The 21,950-nt window shown below is 37.3% G+C and overlaps 2 protein-coding genes across 2 annotated transcripts; both read right to left on the bottom strand.

Annotated features, from left to right (window-relative positions):
- Nucleotides 1-837: 837 nt before the first annotated feature.
- Nucleotides 838-9,106, bottom strand: csf1b (colony stimulating factor 1b (macrophage)). Its single transcript, XM_058390391.1, has 8 exons — nucleotides 8,846-9,106; nucleotides 6,399-6,512; nucleotides 6,039-6,101; nucleotides 4,621-4,791; nucleotides 2,792-2,987; nucleotides 2,509-2,642; nucleotides 1,867-1,910; nucleotides 838-1,005 (listed from the first exon to the last, which is right to left on the bottom strand). Exons 1-8 carry the CDS (start codon nucleotides 8,894-8,896, stop codon nucleotides 942-944), a joined length of 837 nt encoding a protein of 278 aa, XP_058246374.1. The 5' UTR covers nucleotides 8,897-9,106; the 3' UTR covers nucleotides 838-941.
- Nucleotides 9,107-12,289: 3,183 nt separating this feature from the next.
- ren (renin) lies at nucleotides 12,290-21,435 on the bottom strand. The gene is made up of 9 exons (XM_058390382.1): nucleotides 21,234-21,435; nucleotides 19,712-19,865; nucleotides 19,057-19,180; nucleotides 18,727-18,845; nucleotides 17,646-17,842; nucleotides 17,307-17,429; nucleotides 16,489-16,633; nucleotides 14,463-14,561; nucleotides 12,290-14,213 (listed from the first exon to the last, which is right to left on the bottom strand). Exons 1-9 carry the CDS (start codon nucleotides 21,287-21,289, stop codon nucleotides 14,052-14,054), a joined length of 1,179 nt encoding a protein of 392 aa, XP_058246365.1. The 5' UTR covers nucleotides 21,290-21,435; the 3' UTR covers nucleotides 12,290-14,051.
- Nucleotides 21,436-21,950: the final 515 nt, after the last annotated feature.

The following is a 21,950-nucleotide window of genomic DNA, read 5'->3' as shown; positions in this document are numbered from 1 at the left end:
GAACTGTTTCTCATGGAAAGTGTGATTTCATTCCCTTCCCTGAAAGTCCCTTTGGCATTTTGAAAGTTTTCGGTTGTGCCAAGATGTGTGTATTAAAAGTTCTTAGTGCAGAAATACTTTTACATGAACAGATCCTTAATTATACATAACAAATTCACTGTTCACAATTCACTTCACAAATTCATGCAGCTCATGTCCTGGTGTGAATGCAGGCTGTTTTTTTGGTCTCAATTCAAGCTGAACACACATGACACGCTGTCATCTAAACTGCAACAGGACATGGGGTCAGTAATGTGACATTTCTCTTGTCTCATGATGGCTGTGCTGCACGAATCCCCTTCACTATATTTCTCAAAGTGAAACAAAGTGTGAACCTTCCTAAAAGGGGAGGTTAGCATCTACTGGCTGTCAGCAACTTTTCAAGCATTTTTGATAACCTTCAGGCTGTTTATCAGTCAACTGCTGTAGGACAGGACATTGTCTCCGAGATGAATACTACTATTATTTTTAGAAAGAAAAGAGACTGTACGTAAAAGAAGTATGAGAAAGCAAGTTTATTTGTACAAATCCTTTTCCTGTAAGTGGTAGATACAGAACTGCAAAAAAAAAATCTTTGTATGCAAAATGTGGCAAGGTCTTAGCCAAAGAAAATTTAACAAATAAAAGGAATAAATATAGGACGATCTGAAATGGAGTTTATAATAGAACAGCATTCATATGTTAATTATAGACTATTTCAATGATCTATACATTACAAATTGGGTTTGAATTTAATGTTCATAAATACATGTGAAGGTAGTGTGTATATTTACATGTATACAGTGAAATTATACCATGAGCATGTGGTGGTGACTATAGAAGTAATGCAGGTGTTTTTGTTTTGTTTGTGAAAACTCTGTAATTCACAAGGGAAGATGTGGAGTTTGGATTTTGTAGAATCTTCAGATGATCAGATCCATTCGATTCAGATCTGTTGAGCAGAACCCTATCTGACTGACATTGGACCTGAAGATGAGGGAAACGGAGAATAAAGAAGGTGAGAGATAAACGATCAGAACACTTACTGCTGTTCACAAAACTCTGTATGTTTATAGTTCTTATTCGTTTCAGCAGTATATACCATTGGGCAGGGTTTCAATCCAACCAAGCAGAAGCTACACCTGATTCCACCTGTTTAATCCATTGATCTTGGCTTTCAGTAGACTCAGGTGTGCTTGGTTGGAATGAAAACCTGCACCAACCCCTTTTTGGATAAGACTGGACACCCCTGACATTGGGGGAAATTACAATTAATAAACTGTACTTTTCTATTTTTTTCTGTACTGTTTATCCTGTTTAAGGGTCGCAATGAACCTGGAGTCTATCCCAGGGGACTCAAGGGGTGCAAGGTGGAGGACATCCTGAAACGGGTGCAAACCATGTCACAGGGCACAATCTCTCACAGACACACGCACACACATAAACACATCCATTCACACTATGGACAATTTAGAGATGCTAATCAGCCCATGATGCATGTGTTTGGATTAGGGGAGGAAATTAGAGCAATCAGAGGAAACCCCTGAAGCGAGGGGACAACATGCAAATTCCACATACTCAGGGAAAAGGCAGGAATCAAACCCCAACCCTAAATGTGCAAGGCAATGGTGAAAGACAGTTTTTTTCTTTGTTAAACAACACACTTTTTTTTTTTTTTTTTTTATTAATGATAGATTATGTAAGGCATCCTCTATGCAAGCTCTTCTGAACGAGTTGTTACTATAGAAATGATCGCATTATAAGTCTGTAGTTATATACCTGTAAGAGCTGATGATATAGAAAATTCATCAACACATTCAGAATACAAAGACATGCTGGGAAAATTACCATGTGTCTAAATCCACGTCTGGTCTTGGAAGTCGATGAAATTTCTGTTAGGAAGGGAAAAACGAAATTAAAAAGCTTTAATATGTTACTGATCTTATACTGATGGGTTGACACAGTGAAATGAATCGGGGACACATTTCTACCAGAGAAATCCAAAAATTCCAACTGTACGTCCATCATTAATGTAATATTGGATAGGTCCATATTCAAATCAATTCCAAATTATAAATTCAAGTACGAAACCATACACAGTACGGCATGCAGTGAAATGCTTGATTTAACAAAGCCTAGCTGTCATCATGTCATGATGCTGGCAGCCAACCTTGCCACAAAGCAGCTTTACAGAAATACACAAATTCATCCCTAATAAGTGAGCCAGGAAGGTGATGATGGCAAGGACAAACTTCCTGAAACGATATGAGGAAGGAACCTTGAGAGGAACCAGAGTCATAAGGTGACACCGGATAAAGGTTTCCCTTTCTATAACTGTGTACTATATGCTCAACTGCATAACCAGGAAATTCAGTATAGTTTTAACCTGAAGTTTATGAACTGTTGCCCCGATCACCATGAACCTCTAATGCTCTAAAGCTGAGATGACAGAGAAGACACGTGGCCACCGAAGACTTCAGGAAGACCTACCTTTCTGTGTATGAAGCAAGAGACAGTGATAAGCAGGAAGATTCCACCGCATGCTGCTAACACGATGAAGCCCAGTTTATAGAAACTCAAATCAGACGAGTTCTGCTCATGGCCCAGCTGCACTTGCGTGGCCTCTGAGGAAAATACACACAAAGATTTTTTCCAGTCACCCTTTACGATTGGACTGTTATCGAAATGCTAACAGAGCACATGTTATAGAACACTTTCTGACCAATCACAATCAAGAATCCAATAGGTATGTGGTACAGATTCCTGTGTGTACCTGTGCCATGTGTGCTGGGCAGCTCTGTACTGACAGGAGTCGTGAAGCTGTAGCTGTATTCCACTGCACAGCTCCAGTCCACAGCTGTGTTGGTTTGTGTGATGAGCTGTAGGTAGATATCCAGAACCTCCTTAGCTCTCTGTAAGGCTTGAACGGGGGAATCTGTGAACTGCTTCAGAAACGCCACTGGGATCTCCTGGGGGAAAAGCAATGCTTTAATATTTCTCTGGGTTTTACAATTAGAACAGAGGTCTTTTTATCTCTTTATCATACTACCCTTTTCTGAACCCTTTATAACTATCCATTCATTTTCTATTCCAGTTTTCCTACATAAGGGGCCTATTCCAGGAGACTCATGGACAGGGTGCCATATTACACTCACACATCCATTCATGCACTTCAGAGATACCGTTCCGTCTACACCATGTCTTTGGACTGGGAGAGAAAACCAGAGTACCAAGAGGAAACCCCCCGAAGCACAGGAAGTGCATGTGAACTTTGTGCCTACAGATCAGAGGCAATTAAGCTAGCCACTAAACCACTGAGCTGTTTTTCAGCATAGAAAAGAATAATTATTATGATTGTCATCCCTTACATTGTGTGCATAGAGTCTGCATGTTCTCAAGGGTTTCCTCCATGTAGTCAGGTTTCCTTCCCCAGTTCAAAGACATACGTTCATCGTGGCATCTCTTTATTTGTTTATGGTTATGATTGTGAATGCTCTAGACTGGCATCCCATCCAGGGTGTCCCCTACCTTGCGCCCCAAGTCTCCTGGGATAGACTCCCATCCTTACTCTATCCCAAGTCTCCTGGGATAGAGCTCATCCTTACGTTATTACAATCATTTAGCTAATATTTTCTGTGGCATTGGACATGGGACTGGGCTTTTACTTGAACATTGGGCTAGCTTATGGGTTTATGATTAAACAAAGAAATTCAAATTGACATAAAAAGACACAGTTTGGAATTTATGCAGATTATTTGGCAGTGAATCACTATGATGCAAGTGCTGGTACTACTAGCAAACATTACTTGACATCCATCAGGTTGAAGACTAGCACCAAACCAAATGTTTTGCTTGGCATCAATTCAACCCGATTCAACCCGAGGGGTTGAATCCCAACATGTTTTGCTTGAGCTTAAAATTGGCTTGAAAAGGTCAGGGTTTTTTCATAAATATGTCAAGAGCTTGTTGAGATTTTGGCGCTCATGAGACTACTGTGGATGATGGTACAGTAAACACGAGGTGAAATTTAGATTGCACCATGTCCCCTTGAGGTCATTTTGGTGTTTGGAGTGAATCCATTTAATTGTGTAGGCGTTGTAGATGGTGAACCAGAGCAACAGTGGGTTCAGGGAATGAATCCTGCACATGTTTATGCTTTCCTGTTATAGCATTAGAGCAATTCTCCCCAGTAAAGCACATTATGAGCGGAATAAAATTCCACTCTGTGCTTTAAGAACATAATATTACAGTATTGCCTAGAGGAAAGAATCTGTAAAGGTGATTAATCATTTCTTGCCAAAATTTACACTTAGGAAGGCATTTTGGAGAGTAGATTGTAGCATGTCTTTTGTTTTAAAGACATTTTTTCCCCCTTTTATGAATAAACATGTCCAAAACATCAAACCAGAATCAACACTACTGCCTGTTTGGCTAAAATAGAAGCTGTTGGAAAATTTTATGAGTGGTAAAAAAGTTTTTGGCTACTAGGTCTAATGAGGTAACATCTGTGAGAGCTACATTTTGTCATATAGGTATGCAAACTTTTGCACTCATTTGCATTTTACAGGCAGTAAACACACACACACACACACACACACACACCTCGAGTTCTTCGTTAAGAGGTGGTACACAGTGCTGTGAGTAGATGTTGTGGATGAGGTTCTGTAGAAAGAGGACCGACTGAGCGCCCTCTGAGCCTCGGGAATATTGAAAGTGTGCACTCAGCAAGTCCAGCACACGCGGCAGAGCTGCTTTCACATAACACACTGAGCTCTGAAAGACAGACAGCCAAGTTATGAGGACTCTTGGAAGCCTGGCTATAAGGCAAAGTGGTACTGAGTGTGTAGTATAAACATTACTCTGACTCACTCTCACCTCGCTCCAGTGGAAAATAGGATAAAGTACCTACACAATGTAATTAAATACTGTCCTGTGCTCAAAGCTTTATTCTCATTCTGTTTATACTGACAAGCACTTCATTCTTTTTACCAGAAAAAATGTGCTGCTCAATATTCAGCGATGAATTTCTTTGTTACTTAAGACTCTATAAACCTTTAATAACTGATATGAAAGTAGACACTCATCTCTTTAAAAATGTGTTGTTCTTAAGTACTTCTGTTAGTCTACTAGGGGCAATATTTTAATAGAAATGTTCCAAACACTTGGGTTTTTTTCCAGAGAAATGTTTATATCTTCAAAGTAAATGATATCAGACAAGCCCCAAGTGCTGCTAAAATTCTGTGTAAAGGTAAAAAACGTCACACACCGAAAGCCAACGGTGTCCTGACTCATTTTATATCACACGTGCCTTTTGTTTATCCTAACTGAAAACGTCCAATAAGTTGATTTCCATTCTGTGGAATGGGAACAGCTGTGTACTAATAAAAAGGCTTCATAACATTTGCCTTCTACAAATGTGTACTTGTCATTTCACCTTTATATCACCCAGAAAAGGACGGCTTCCCCTCTGAGTTTGATTCTTCCGTACATCTGTAGCGACTGTGAAGCTGCTTTCTATTCTTATCTATTATTAAAACCACTAGACAAATATCTTGAATTAAACCAACCCTCTTCATTGGAATGGATCTTGATAATGGCCAGCTACTGTATTTCATGCACTCTTCTGAATCTCTTCTGTAAAGCCAGACATGTGATGCTTTGCATCACATGGCAGCCTAACACACCTCCTTTTGCATACATGTACTCACAAATGCCCACGATTGGCTAGTGTCACAAGCGAGAAAGAGTGATGCTCCCATTTAGAAAGCATGAAAACATTTGTTTTCTTGGCTCCTGGCCATGAAATGCCATTGAATAGACAGCTATGTTTAAGTGAAAGTGTTTTATTGTGACACATGTTGTGGATCTCAAATGTCAGAGGAATCAGTGGTATGTTAATATCTCCCAAAGCAGGAGCAGAGCTTTTACAAGAGCGAACACTATTTATTCCTAATTCCGCATTGGCAGAAAGATGGTATGTATAACTCCATTGATCAGAACTAAAAATGAAATAGTCTTACCAGATTTCTCTTCTCGATGAACATGTAGGATATTGAACATCCATTCCTCATCTGGTTACTGATCTGAGAAACAGTGTAAGAATTAGCTGACATCAGCATTTCTCCATTGCTTGAGTTTGTGATAAAAGTGCTAAATGTGAGAAAGCACAGATTTGCGGTCAGCAACAGCAGACATTACTGAAACACTGAGGAGCCTTGCAATGCATTTACATCGAGTGTGGCATCCTGTCTTAAATAGTGTTTAGTGGGTTTTCGCTGATACAACCAATTAAGATTTTCTCTCCTGGTGTATTCAGTACCTTTATTAGTTGAATCATTAAATCGGATGTCACAATGAAATACAAAATAAGGTCCACTCACCAGATGATTTATCTGGTGCAGGTGATCTTTGGTTATGGAGTGCTTGCATGGTCCAGGGATGTCCATCATACCCAGAGGAATATACAGGAGCACAAGAACACACACACTCTTCACCTGGGCAATATGGGGGGGGAAAAATCATCATGCCTTGCCTGCTTCATATTTATCTCCTTGATTAGGAATCATTTATTTTCATTTATTTTATTTTTTTTATTTAGATATTCTTACAACCTTACTTAAAAAAAATCAGCTGGTCAGACCACATATCAGCTACTAAAATATAGCCCAAGCTAGTCAAACTAGATCACTATCTATGCCTACTGGAAACTGCTGCCAAATGATAATCAGAGAATGTTTATTTTTATGGAAATACCAACAGCAAGTCAAAGGAAATCCGAACCATTTATAATAAGTAGAGATGGAAAGTACAGTGGAAAAAAAGTCTGCATACCCCTGTTAGGTTTCTGTAATGTAGCTATAATGAAACTAAGGTCAATCATGTCAGATGACTCCTCGCATAATAAGGGGAAAAAAGCAAAATGAAAATGGTTGTATAAGTGTACACACCCCTTAGTAACTTTTGAGGGTAAGCGTCTACCGATGTAGCACATCTTGATTTCTAAAGGTACATGCTGTATCATAGCTGCCCCTGCGCTTTGACCCCAACTTCCTCAGCTGGGATATGCGAAAAATAGAATTCCACTGTGCTGTAATGTATCTGTGGCGATAATAAAGGTTTCTATCACTTGATTGATGGCTGGTGTATGATAATAGCACACTTTTTTTGGCTGTTATATCCTGGTAAAGGTGGAAATAGATCTGACATGATTTACTGTATCTTGGTTTTATTTTTTTTATTTCGCAAAAATCTGCGACTTTAACAAGGCCCTGTATGCTTTTTATATCCACTGTACCGGACCTGTTGGTAAAGTCGGTCTACCAGCTTGACCAGTTCAGCCTGTGTTTTTGCGGCTAGTATCTGTTCCGATCAAGCCAGAGGTTTTTATTTCCAGCTGGTGGGAAGGTATAATACAATACAAGCAGAGAACTGTGGACTGAGCTGACAATGATACAAAAGCCACAAGTTTCCACCACTGACCAGAAACAAGTGTAAGATAACTACAAGAAGTTGTAGAAAGGACAGAGCTTGCGCTTTGCAAAACCACACGAGAAAAGATTCGCTTTGGTGATGGTTTTCTTCAGATCCAGTTTTCTATGCAATGTACACAGATTTTTACTAAGCTTCTAATTCAAATAAAAGTACAAGAAAGTCTGCCTCACATCACACACTGATTTTTATCATTGATGGTCAATTATTGCATCTTTCACCAGCTTTTTTATTCCAAATCTCTCTGATAATACATCGTCCATCCTTCCATTTTCTGTACCACTTATCCCACACAGGGTCACAGGGTACTTAGAGCCTACCAAGGGACACCATGGATGCCAACCGAACACAAAACAATGGACAGTTTAGTGATGCCAATCAGTATATATATATATATATATATATATATATATATATATATATATATATATGAAGCAGAGGCAGGATCCAAGGTGTGAGGCAAACCTGCTAACCACTAAGCCTATAAAGCATATAAAGAAGCTGAATTCCATAAGACCTCAATTAATACAGCATATAAGTAATAACAGATTTTTATTTCAGGGTGATGGATTATTTTCCAATAACAATAGCAATTAGCCACTAATTAAAATGATTTTATTAATTAAAAGTCGAAATGTCTTTCTTTATTCGTTTGTTTATTCCTGGAATATACTTGCTGTGGAATGAAGTCCTTCCCTCACCTGCTTCCTTTTTTCTCTTTCTATTTGCAGTTACTAAGAGGAACATGTAGCTTGTTATGCTACAGACAGCCTGTCCTTTGTCCTGAAGACTCATATAGTCTCATAATATAGTTATTATGTTTGAGCATTACATAGTACTAGAAGTGGAGACTCCTTTCAAGCATGCTTAATAGAGCTCCCTCATAGAAAACTTCACTGTATCAATGACTACACTTTTTTGGTTTTATTTATTATTATTATTATTATTATTATTATTATTATTATTATTATTATTATTATTATTATTATTATTATTATTATTTTAAACTGAATGAGTTGATCCTATAGTTATGATAATGTATAAGAATAAACATGGTAGCATAAACCTGTATTTGTCTTGCTCTATCTAGTTATTGCTATGGAAATGTAATCAACACTGTCTGACCAATCAGAATAGAGCTTTCAACAGAGCTGCGGTATAAAAAATATTCATTTTTTCCCAGGTTTAAGAGAAAGCACTGAGGTCTATTCTTGTGCCTTGAGTCTTGAGTCTATTCATCATGTTCATTCGTAAAACCCGGTGCATCAGCAGCAGTACCTGTTCTTTCATTCATCAGTAATTTCAGCTCTCTCTTCACTCACATGCTCTCAGTACATACCTGGGTCTGGTGGAGAATGTGGGCAGAGGTGTAAAGGTTCATCTGGCTCATGGATCCAGCAGGAGAAAATGATGTTCTTCACTTAGATGCATTTGAGAACATTGAAAGACTGTTGAGTTTCAAGAAAATTTATGAAAATACTATTTATGAAACCCAGAGCCGTTGATCATAAAGGATTTAATCCATATGAGAGCAGAGCAGAGCAACACTCCACAGATGAAAGAATACTGCCAAGTTCTGTCACTTCTCCCCTCTTTGGTTTTGGGTTTGACCCTCCCACCCTTCTCTCTCTCCTTCTCTCACCCTCTCTCTTTCCCTCTCCCTACCTCCTCTCTCTCTCTCTCTCTCTCTCTCTCTCTCTCTCTCTCTCTCTCTCTCTCTTTCTCTTCCTCTCTCACCCTCTCTCTTTCTCTCTTCACTCTCCTTCTCTCTCTCTATCTCCCTCTTTCACCCTCTCCGTCTCTCTTCTCTCTCCCTCCCTCCTGTTATTATACAAGAGACTAGCTTAGTGTTATTATGTTTATTTTGTTAGTGAAATAGGTCAACAATCTTGTTATTACGGATTGAAGCATTTCTTCATTAATAATAAATACTTGAATAACAGCAATACTGGGTATTAATTCAAATCATAGGCTTAAATTAATGTGTTGTTTATAGTGCATTATAGTTTTTACAGAAATTGCTCATACACAGGCAACCAATCCACATATTCTAAGCCTTCCAATAAATAAATAACTAAAATAAAATAAAATTAAGTTGAATAAAATAAAATGTAATTAATAAAACAAATAAATACTAAATAAATAAATAAATAATATTATTTGTTGTTCTGGTGACGCCTTTATTCAAAATTATGCAAGGAGTCTCCAGAGCTTTGTAACAGTCAGTGGTCAAGCTTTAACTTCATAGGAAAGTCCTCAGCAAAGCATTTTCTGATGTTTTTTTGTTTTGTTTTGTTTGACTTATAAAGATGGAGAAAAAAAGAAGCCGGTGAGGCAAGGACTGTTAATAGCTGCAGTAACCTAATTTTTATTCTTTATTAAATCAAAAGTAAATTGTAGTTGGCCAGCTGTTATAATATATGTAATATTTGTAGAATAATACACTTCAGAATGAACTGTTATTAAAAATAAGAATTAACTTCAGCCTGGCAAAATGATTATTTTTAACAGTGTGCCCATAGGGTGTCGTATCTCTCACACAAACTGGATAAACTGTGGTTATGTTTCTCTGTAAGTCTTTTCTTTTGTTGAGTTTAGTATTGCATGTGCAGAAACGTGGAGTTTGATGTTGACTGGTATATTCACAAGCCTCTGATTTATAATCATTCAATTCAATTCAATTTTTTATATATATATATATATTTATATTTATATTGTCTCAAAGCAGCTTTACAGACCATAAGAAATATAGTACAAAAAGTTCAAGATTAATATTAGACAAAAATGTCAAGATTAATATTAGACTTATATTTAAATGTACGTGTATTTATCCCTAATGAGCAAGCCTGAAGCGACTGGAAAAAGGAAAGGAAAAACTCCCTTAGATGGTAAGAGGAAGAAACCTTGAGAGAAACCAGACTCAAAAGGGAACCCATCCTCATTTGGGTGACACCAGAGAGTGTGATTATGAATAATATCCTTTCTACAGGCAATTGTCCAGCCAAGTCAAGTGTCAATTATATATATATAAATATATATATTGACAAAGTTGTCATTGACAAGGTTTTCATCTGAAATTCCCTACTCTCTCAAATCAACCAGATTTAAATTCAGTACATGATGAAGATCTGAACCAGGAATGCTGGGTGAATTGGGGATGCACACTGTTACAGAAAAGGAATCAACACCTTCTGACCAATCAGAATCGAGAATTCAACAACACTATAGTATAAACTACACAGGAACATAAGATTTTCTGCCATTGTGCAATTCTGAATTTGTGTTAACTGAATACTTCAAATGTTTATTGTCTGAATTATTCCTTCCAACCAAAAGGTTTTCTTCCTTTTTTTCATCTCAGAAAGCTGAAATGATAAATCTTCTACTCAGTGCAGTGCAGTAATCTGTATACTTCTGTCCAGGACATATACATATACAGTAATAAATCGAGAACATTAAATCCATCACATTTAGGATATAATCACATGCTACATTTAACCTGACCTCCTTGCTGTAGGCGTTTCCTGTAAAATTAGTAGCATATATATTTTTTTACAAAGTCATTCCAACGATGTAAATATTTGTTGTGACCTTTTATAGAGTTTGTGCCGAAGTACAACCGAGAGAACAATAGAAGGATGTGTTGAAATATTTGCTGATGCACACAAAAGTGCACCGCATCACAAGATGCTATTTTCACGGCTCGCCAACTGCCCATTCCAGTGGATTTTCCCAACCAAACAGAACGACCACATTCATGATACACATTTGTATTTATGGCTTTGCTGAGGTTGTCACTGAAACCAAACGAACAGCAGGGACATATACAGTGCAAACCTCTGGCACGATTTAGCGTGGCGATGAACTCGACCTTTTCCCAATTGGGTTTCGGTTTTCTTTCGTGATGAAGAGAGCACTGCCTGAAAGACTTGTCTTTCCTGTTATTGTTCAGGATGAAAAGACCTTTAACATTTGTTATTGTATCTCATACTGCAGGAGTCTAACAGGATAACTGTAACCTTTGTGACAGATATAACAGATATTAAATATTACATATTAATATATTAAATATTAGAAATTGAATGAGAAACAAGAGAAAGAAAAATCTTATTAATCATCTTATTCACCTTTTAGACATCTTTTTTTTTTTTTTTTTGTATTTTGGTCATTATTATTAAATATCAAAGAACTTCCTTTCAGGAGGGGTGAAAATAGTCTAATAATTGTTGCGATTACTAAAATACTTGAATAATTGTTGTCATTAATATAAAAGTATTATTTTGACCTATTTATACACTATATTGCCAAAGGTTTTGGGAAACCCCTCCAAATCATTGAATTCAGGTGTTGTTTTTCAGGGATTGGGCTCGGCCTCTTAGTTCCAGTGAAAGGAACTCTTAATGCTTCAGCATACCAAGACATTTTGGACAATTTCATGCTCCCAAGTTTGTGGGTACAGTTTGGGGATGACCCCTTCTTGTTCCAACATGACCGCACACCAGTACACAAAGCAAGGTCCATAAAGGCCTGACTTCAACCTGATAGAACACCTTTGGGATGAATTAGAGCGGAGACTGCAAGCCAGGTCAAAACTGGGACATTTGCCTTTACATGCACATGAATTTATTATGGAGTTGGCCCCCTGGTCATTTACATAGGGTCAGATATTAGAAAGGTTATTGAATATCCTGTATTTTTTTTATTTAAAGAGCTGACCCTGGAGACACCTTCAAAATAAAGCGCTAAACATGCTAAAGATTCTCGAAAATAAAGCTCTTTTCAATTGAATCGCAATGCAGTCAGTCAGTTCCTCTCTTTATTACTACAGTAAAGGAAATAAATCACAGTAGAACAGTGAAATGAACTGATTAAACATCCTTAAATGAATAAAGCAGAAGGGCTAATGAGAGCAAAAAGAGATGGAACAAATACAGTACAAATAAGAATAATATTTCAAATAAGGACCATATGAAAAGCAATGCCAAAAAGCCTGTGCTAGGGCGAGCAGAGGTTTATAATAAAGTACGGCCCCGTTTAAAGTGCAAACTAGCAAATAGCCATTCATGAAAGGAAATTAATTAAAATGTTTACAGATATACCAAAGATCTGTAACAGTAACTGAGAGTAACTACGTTTTGTGTATAGTGAAGTATAGTATATAGAAAAATTGCTGGTACTAAAAGTGTGCACTAGCTTCTGCCAGAAATTAAGTTGGCCTAAACACTATTGCAGTGTTTTAGAGCATCAGTGGGGCATTTTCACTCAGATCACTCAAAGGTTTGTGTCTTATTTAACCTGGCCTGTGCTAAAATAAAAAGTTGGAATCTCATTTAGATAGTTTCCAAATGTTTTTTTGATATATGTTCTGACAGAAACACATATAAATATATAAAACTGTATGTGCAGATTTAGATGCTATCAGTCAAAATGCTTTTGGGATACTGACACCCAGACAGACCTTGTGTGGCAAGAACAAAAAAATTGCTTATCTGAAACTGCTAAAAAAGAAAGTGTTGAAAAGGTATTTCCTTTTCTTTCTGAGTGCACAGTTTGGGGCTTTCTATCAAAGCACTGCATTGTCTGTAAGTGGGTGGAAAAGTTCATTCTGAAACTAAGAAGGAATTTCGTCTAAATCTAATTACAGGTCAAGCAAAACCCAATCCATCTTTACAGCTGAGCAGGAAAAAGGATTTTTTTTTTACAATCTTGGTGTTTGGTCAGAACAATCATATATGTGAGAATTCTTCAGGTCTGTGGTATAAAAGCAGCATCTGTCAATGTGATAATGGCTGGTGTGTTGTTTTATGGTGTGGTATGATGATGTAGTGTAGTATGGTATGGCGGTGTGTTATGGTATGGTGTGCTGGTGTCTTATGCCATGATAAGGATTGTGATATTAGTAGGATAATATGAAAGTGTTGGGTGTTGTATGATATAATGTGGCATCAAAGGGTGTGGTATGGTTTGGTGTATTAGGGTAAGGTATTGTATGGTGTGGAATAGTACAGAATGGAATGGTTGGGTAGGGTATGGTGTGATATGGAAAGGTGTGGTGTCGTATGGTCTGATATAGGGTGTGGCATGGTGTGGGTTGTAGGGTGTGGCATGGCATGGGTTGTAGGGTGTGGTATGGTGCGGTGTAGCAGGGAGGGGTAGGATGTGATATGATGTGGTATCATATGACATAGAAAGCTGTGGTAGGGTGTGGTATAGTAGGGTGTGGTGGGTGTGATATGGTAGGTTGTGGTATGGTGTGGTGTAGTAGGGTGGGGTAGGGTGTGTTATGGCATGGTATAGTCAGGTGTAATAGGGCATGGTATGTTGTGGTGAGGTAGGGTGAGGTAGGATGTGATATGGTGTAGTATGGTAGGGTGTGGTATTATGTGGGGTAGGATGTGATGTGGTGTGGTAGGGTCTAGTAGGCTATGGTAGGATGTGATATGGTGTGGTGTGATAATATAAGGTGTGGTAGGATATGGTATTGTGTGATATGGTAAGGTATGGTATGTTACGCTATAATAATATCTGTAATGCCCTGGAGAGTGTCACACTGCTTGAGCAAAGCCAATGCGGTTGTTAGTACGGTCAAAAACTGTGTAATATCGGGCAATGAATTTAGCCCCCAGTATCCAGAGAGGACCAGCAGGAGGTGGGAGGTCCAGTTCTCTGAATGTCACAGTGCAAAAGTCCACCCCAAACTGTGACTGCTGTAGATGGGAAACAAAAGGGAAAGGAGATGATGAAGGAAGATGAGTGATTTTGGGTAAACAAGTGCAATGATGATGGGGTTCACGTCAAGTGGTACTTAAAAAAGTACCACTTTAAGTGACCATGTATCATTTTTTGACACAGTGTCCAGAGTACAACACAGTGAAATGTGCTGTTACAGCAAAATAATAAACTTCACATCAGGATGTGGAAAATATTGGAAAATATTGACCTTGAGGCCATCTTACCCAGAGAATATAGTCTTCCTGTGTCAGAGGATACTCCTGATCACCAAGGTGAAAGGTCACACTGGGTAAGGACATCACCAGGTCACAGTTCACAGTATACTAAACAGAGCAAGACAGAGTTGAGGATGAGCTTGATGCAAAGCTTGACTTTCTGAGTAGAAAATATTTTCATCCATCATTTTAACTAGAAAGTCTAATACTTATATACATCCATTACACTTTTGGAGAGGTGGGGGTGGGGTGGGGCAACACCACCATCTCTCTGATAACATCAACTTCTAAAAAATCTTTTCATTGAGATATATGAAGGTATATGTCTTGCTTATGATCTTGTCAGTCTAACCAACCAAATGTAGAGTTGTAGCACTTTAGAACATGAAGTGATCTCAATAAAGATATTTTATGGCCAAAAACATAGAATTTGTGCCATCTTCAGCATTGAATGTCTTTGTCATGTCACACTTCACAGCAGTAATTAATGACTGAAAATATGAAAATAGACACTTAGGGATTTAAGACTTAGTTTTTCCAGACGTATTTCTGCATTAGAATATATACAGTCATGTAATATGGTCATATAGTCATAGAAAAGCAAAATAAAATGTTTACAGATGTTTATAAAAGTAAATAGTGATATCAAAGCCCTTTCTGCTCTCTGAGATGCTCTGAACAGCTATAATTTTATATTCAACAACTAAAATTCCCAATAGAGGCAAATCTCCCACTGTAAGTCAACAGTGTCCCGACTAATTTTATATCACATTTGAAGCAATAAAATAATTCATTTGTTTATACCGATATGTCAAATGTCAGTGTACTGGCAGAAAAGTTTAATGATCATGGTTTCATAGTTTTAATCTGAGTTCACTGTTGCTCCATTCTGTAAAGTTAAATGTCATGTTATTTCCTGACAGCTCATCATGTCATGATCACGACTGGCAGTTAATATCGTTCACTAATTTACGGTTAATTTAGACCTCTCCTTGGTCTCTTGTGAGTCTTCAGTGGAAAGTTACCACTTTCAAGAAACACCTGAGGCTTTAGAGAGCATTTCAGTATTGCAAAACCACTTCCTGCCACCAAAAAATGGATTTTTATTTATTTTTTATTTTTAATGATTATTATTTATGTCTTTTTTTTCTTTTGGAATATTTCACATTTATGGTAATGTCGTTTAGCCATTGCCACAGTCATTGTCACAGACATGTTAACACAATAGAGAGCTTTCGGACATGTTCATACATTTAGAAAAACCTTTTTTTTTTTCTAAGGAAAGTTGCGATATTCTCCCAGGAGAGCATAACCACACGGTTGGGAGAAGACAATACTCCATAGAGATGTGTGGTTTTTGACGTTGATTTTGATTACAAGTTGTTTCCAAATGGCATCTGTGCTGTAAATATCAATTTTCGAATAAACGACGCACTCACAGACGTTGTAAACCAGTTGGTCTTTGTTAGGATCCAGTGTGTTTACATACACAGTATATTTCTCCACACGGATAAATTTCAACTAATTTACTTCAGCTAACTAACTAACTAACTATTCACCTTTTGAACTCTTTTCATTGCTTTACTTTTAATCATGAAGGGCATCGCGTTCTAATAAAAGAGATGTTAAGTATTTACCTCATATTATTTTTATTATTACTTATATATCGTTTCTATCTGAATGTCTATTTATAGACGTGCTTTAAAGGAATCCCTAATGCCCCTTAATGACTGTTTTTTTGTGAGATGAGCCCTTTGAGGCCTCAGGGATCAAAACAATATGACTGAACAACTTAGGGAAGGGAATTCTCTTTTCAAAACAAGACATGGTTTTATAATGTTACCAACTCCAGCCATCTGCATGTCTTATGTAACGTTCTCTTATTCAATATTGGTCTTGCTGCCAAGGTTGATAGTCTTCTGCTCTTGTGCTGCAAGTGGCCAACTATGTATCATACAGTATATATTGTAAGGGACCTTAAAAATGAAATGTAAATCACAGACTCGGAAAGTTTCATGACAGGAACAGAACTTACTCCTCCCTCTTCCAGCTCCACAGCACCGATCGTCTTCATGAGAAGGGAGACAGAAGAGGCGGGGCCAGTGATGTAGGAGGAGCCTGTGTCAATCATAGTATTACAGCCTTCTGTACAGAACAACGTCTCTTCACCCACAGATACCCTGTAAGAAAGACAGTTTAGTTTTTGTATTACAAAAGAAAATGTTTCGTTTTTATTTAAAAGGTGAATGTCAAAACAGTATGTAGTTCATTCTAGAATGAGTCTTTGACTTGATATTATTCATTGATATTTGATATTTTACATATATAGGCAAGATAGAGTAGGAGTCACTTCTAAACCCCAGTTGTTTTTTAAGTGCTATAAAATACTATACAGTTTTCAAATAATTCATGAATTTAACTTGTGAAGTAAGATATTAATACATTTTTTTTATGAATATTAGGTAGATAAATGCAGTTGGATAAATGTGTCTCAAAATCCCACAATGATCAGACATATAATTCCAAGGTCTCTAAATGGTGCTTAGCTATTTATTGATTTATTTATTTTTTTATTTACTTACATTTTTATTAATTATATATATATATTTTTTAATATTAAACTATTTTCCATGTTTCACCTTAGGCCCCATATAACAATCATATAAACTATTAAAATTGATTGCTATGCTTCTTCCTTACTTCCTAATTGTATTTTTTTTAACTCCATTTTATATCTCTTTTGGTAAATGTAATTTTATTTAATAGATCTAAAGTACCATTAATTCTTATGCTTGGCATTAACAGATTATAAAACTTCTACAATATTCTTAATAATACTGCCAAAGTTTTTACCCTTTCATAATGACCGCCCACTTGCCCTTGCCATTGGTGTTGACATAGTTGAAGGATCCTGTGTAGTAATTTGGATCTGTGCCGCCCAACAACAGTTCTCCACCGGGAGTGCGTTCTTGGTCTCTGATGTACAAATACATACGCATATGGTTAAAACTGGGAAATGTAATAATGTTAATAATCTAGGCTTACATAATGCGAAGATTCAACCTCATAAATATATCACAATAATACAGTATACAGAACATAAGAAGCTTGGCTTAAGACCAATAAAAATAAGATCCTGAACAAAAAGAGATTTTGTATTATTCTATGTCAGCCCTGCATGTTACTGCTCACCTGCTATAATATACAGAGAAAATGTCCTCTTTTAACACTCCCTGAGACATAATACGATCAAACACTGGTGTGATGCCATCAATAGCTGTCTCTGGATAACCCATTCCCAGCACACCATCAAACTTTGCAAAGATGAATGGGATGGCTGGGAGAGCTGTGGCCTCTGCAAACACTTGCACCACCGGGATACCACTGACCTGGGGATGGAAACAACACTGGTCAAATCATAGCAGAGTATAAGTAGGAAATATAAAGTAAAATACTTCGGATTGTGTGGTGTGTCCCAATGCAAAGCTTATTGATTGTTATCATAGAACACATTCCAAAGGATTTCGTTGTCTGTACCGCTTATCCGATCTATACTCCGGTCACAGGGAGCCTGTGTCTATCTCAGGCATCAAGGCAGGATACACCCTGGACAGAGTGCCAACCCATCACAGGGCACACACACACACACTCATACAGGCAATTTAGAGACTCCAATCAGCCTAGAAGCATGTCTTTGGACTGTGGGAGGAAACCCACCAAGCACAGGGAGAACATGCAAACTCCACACACACAGTGAGCGGGAGCGAGACTCGAACCCAGGACGCTGGAGGTGTGAGGCGAACATGCTAACGTTACTGGCCCTGAAATAAGTTAGCTCCTGTTATCACTTATGTTATATACGCTTTCTCACCAGCCTCGCTTTGTTATTAAGATGCAGTTAATGAAAAAACTACAAATCACAAATCCTTCAATCTTGAGCACTCCTCTGTGGTGGAATACTTAAAGTTATAGCTTTACTTCTGACTGTTACAAACCACAGACACTGGACACTCCCACGGCATGTTACATAAACATCTCCTTACAGAAAGTGTCTCAGTATCAAAAATTGTAGGGGTTGTTATTCATAAAATAACATACTTTTAAATGTGTTTATTATTAGGCATACGTTGTGTGAGCGTCCAGAACAAAATGAGTCTGACCAATCGGATTTGAGAATTCACTGAGAATTCAATTGTGCCATGGTAACAAGTCTAATTAGGATCATGTTTAATATTAACGTTTATAATGTTGCTTATAAACATTTTGTACTTACCACAACTACATCCTCGCTCAGAAATCCCCGGACGCTCCCAGAAGCATACTGGATGAAGAATCCTGTTCCGTTTTGAATATGTGTGTGAGATTTCGAAGAATCGTATCTGTTATGAGTAACTGGTACAAAAAAAAAAGAAAGAAAAGAAAGAAAGAAAGAAAGAAAGAAAGAAAGAAAGAAAGAAAGAAAGAAAGAAAGAAAGAAAGAAAGAAAGAAAGAAAGAAAGAAAGAAAGAAAGAAAGAAAAGGAAAGGAAAGTTGAAGACAGACAGATATTTAATTGGAGCATACATGTGTGAGAGTGATTGTGTGTGATAACTGAGTCACTCACAGCATGCAGTGTATAGTGGAGAACAGCTCTGTGAAGGAACCCAAAGGTTGGCAGAACCAGTATCAAACACAACGTCGAACAGCTGTGCTGGTGTTCCTATACTAATCTCCCCATAGTACTGAGACTACGAGAGAGAGAGAGAGAGAGAGAGAGAGAGAGAGAGTAATACAGGAAATTTGTAAGGTTTTCAGTTATCCAAATTACAGAACACATAAATTTCCCTCATGGGATCAATAAAGTATCTATCTATCTATCTATCTATCTATCTATCTATCTATCTATCTATCTATCTATCTATCTATCTATCTATCTATCTATCTATCTATCTAATTGCACAAAAGTCGAGTCCATTCAACATATTATATGGTGTCTCATGGCAACTAATTTAAGAGTTTCACTACAACAGGGATTAATACTTTACTACAACTTTTGCCTTTTTGATTTAGAAATCATTTTAACCTATATTGATTTTCCTCTCATATTATTTCAGATTTTGTGTCGCTTCATGACATAATCTTAATTAAGTCCATTTCCATTCCAGAGTGTAAGACTACAAAATGTGGAAAGGTTCAGGGGATTGTTATCCCCTGTTTTTTTTCTTTTTTTACTCAGTTCTCAGTTCAAAATGAATTTAAATGACAGATTAAGTTCTCACATCCAGATAGTTGGTTAAAGGCGTTGGGGCCGTGCCATTCTGAAGTGAATGACTGGCATCCAACTTTGGTGCAAGTACAGTGAAGACTTCTGCCGGTGTGACCCCTGTCTCCTTAAGAGTCTCTCGAATGGTGGGCATTTTCTTCAGAGTGATCCTAATTAAGTGACAGTGTTAATTCAGGAAAAACGAAACATAACATTATAGCTTTCTAACATTATAGCTTTCGAACATGATAGCGTTATCTCTGGCTTTTACATGCATGCATATCGTCTTCATACCGAAAACTTTACCATATCAACACATTTTTAGCAAATCTGTTTATATGAAATAGTGTAGTTTTCTATTTCGGAGATGTGGATGGAGTCTCCGGTGTCAGCACCTTGTTACAATCAGAGATGTTATAGACTCCCATCACGGGAAAATTCTTCAGCACAGAGAGTTTCTATTTAACATCACAAGCTGCTTTTCTGTCATTGATTTCAAGAGAACGAAAGAAAAGAGACGGATGAGAGTGTTTAGAGTTGGTATAAGTAAGAACTTGATGTTCCACAACATTAAATGTAACACCAAATGTAGAAAACATATGACATGTCATCCTTTAATTTGGTTGCTATGTATAATTTCCATATTTTTGTACATAGTGTTTCTAGGCACTATTTAGTGTGGATTTTTTTGGTCTTATTACATTACTGTATTTGTTCTATTTGTTGTAATGATCTTTTTTCTGTCTTTACTGCAAAATGCAAGTATATTACACAAACAAACAAATTTTGTTCATTCGATTCTTATAACAGTGCTCCCCCTTATCCCATGGTCACATCATATTACATTTTATGAAAATGAACAACACCTCACGCTGGTTTTTGTACAATATCATAACGACACAAATCACTTACTCTTCATGAAACGATCCGTACAGAAGATATTTGGCGAGAACTAAAATAAGTCCAAGATTCCAGGCTTTTGCAAGACATTTTCCAGACTTTATTTTGATAATCACTTGATTATCTGATTTATTTCAATGATTTCAGACAGTAGGGTTTCGAGTTTTACTTTGACAACAGAATATTCATAATTTTTACTGAACATTTTCGGAATTGTAATATATTTCAATTTCTTTTAAATTGCAGGCTTCTTTATATGTATATATTTTTTTACAGATCTGCCCACTTTTCAGCATTATAACGATGCTATTTATAGTGTTTATGGCTTTGTTTGACATAGTGCAGCCCCTCTCTGAAATGATTTACATCTTTTTATATCCTTCAGTGATTAGTTTTTGCTTATATATTATCCCTTTATCCAGCACCACAGATAAGCAGTAACAGAAAATAAAACATATGTTCATGCTAGTACGAATAGGTGAAGTGTCTAAGGATGCCTTAAAGCTGAAAGCGTGTTATAAAGGATGATAGTAGAGCTATGAAAAAAGCATCTGTGACACTTTCACACAACAAGTTGATTACACAAAATCCACTCACACTTCAAATCCTTTTTTTATTTTAATAAAATATGGACATACCTCCGTAAGGCCTGCACGGTCATGCACAGCGACAACAGAATGACCAACGCTTTCATCTCTCCAGATGCAGCAGAAAACTGAGCAGATGGCTATGAGAACCTCTTAACCCTGCACTCCTACGACGGCTCCTGTAGTTCACAGCCTTTAACCGAGAAACTTGTCTTTCCTTGTCCGTTATAACAGTGATACTAACTTCCTCCTGCAATCCCCTCGCTATTTATCTCTCTATCTCTCTCACTCTCTCTCTACCATCCCGTTCTTCCTTGATTAAGTGCTCCCCCGATGAGTGACCTTTTACCCTTCAGGAGGTCATGTAGACCAGATATTCCTCAATTGCACAATATTCAAACGGGTGGTAGAAACCCACTGCGGAAATATTGGGCATAATGTGGATCGTGACTAAACAGTCTGATTCTAAGGGGATTAAAACTGATTATCTCTCCTAAAGCGAGCTCACTCTTGTTTTTTGTTGGAAACTTAGTCTTGTAGCACTCAGCTTCCTTTAAAGCAGTGCTTCTTAATGGAGGTACAGTTTTAGGTCACAGTGATCTTATGTGTTCAGAACTAGAACTCTCTGTGCCTGTATTAAAAAGATAATATATAATAATTATCTCATATCTCAAATCAACATGAATAAGTGATCCCTCACCAAACTCCTTTATCGGCCACTATGCATGTGTTGGATTTTTCCTCTTTTGCTGTATCAGCTTGAATCTG

The sequence above is a fragment of the Hemibagrus wyckioides genome, linkage group LG05 (genome assembly GCF_019097595.1).
Source record: "Hemibagrus wyckioides isolate EC202008001 linkage group LG05, SWU_Hwy_1.0, whole genome shotgun sequence".
Taxonomy (NCBI): Eukaryota; Metazoa; Chordata; class Actinopteri; order Siluriformes; family Bagridae; genus Hemibagrus; species Hemibagrus wyckioides.
The sequence above is the reverse complement of the archived record's forward strand: the minus strand, read 5'-3'. Positions and strand labels throughout refer to the sequence as shown.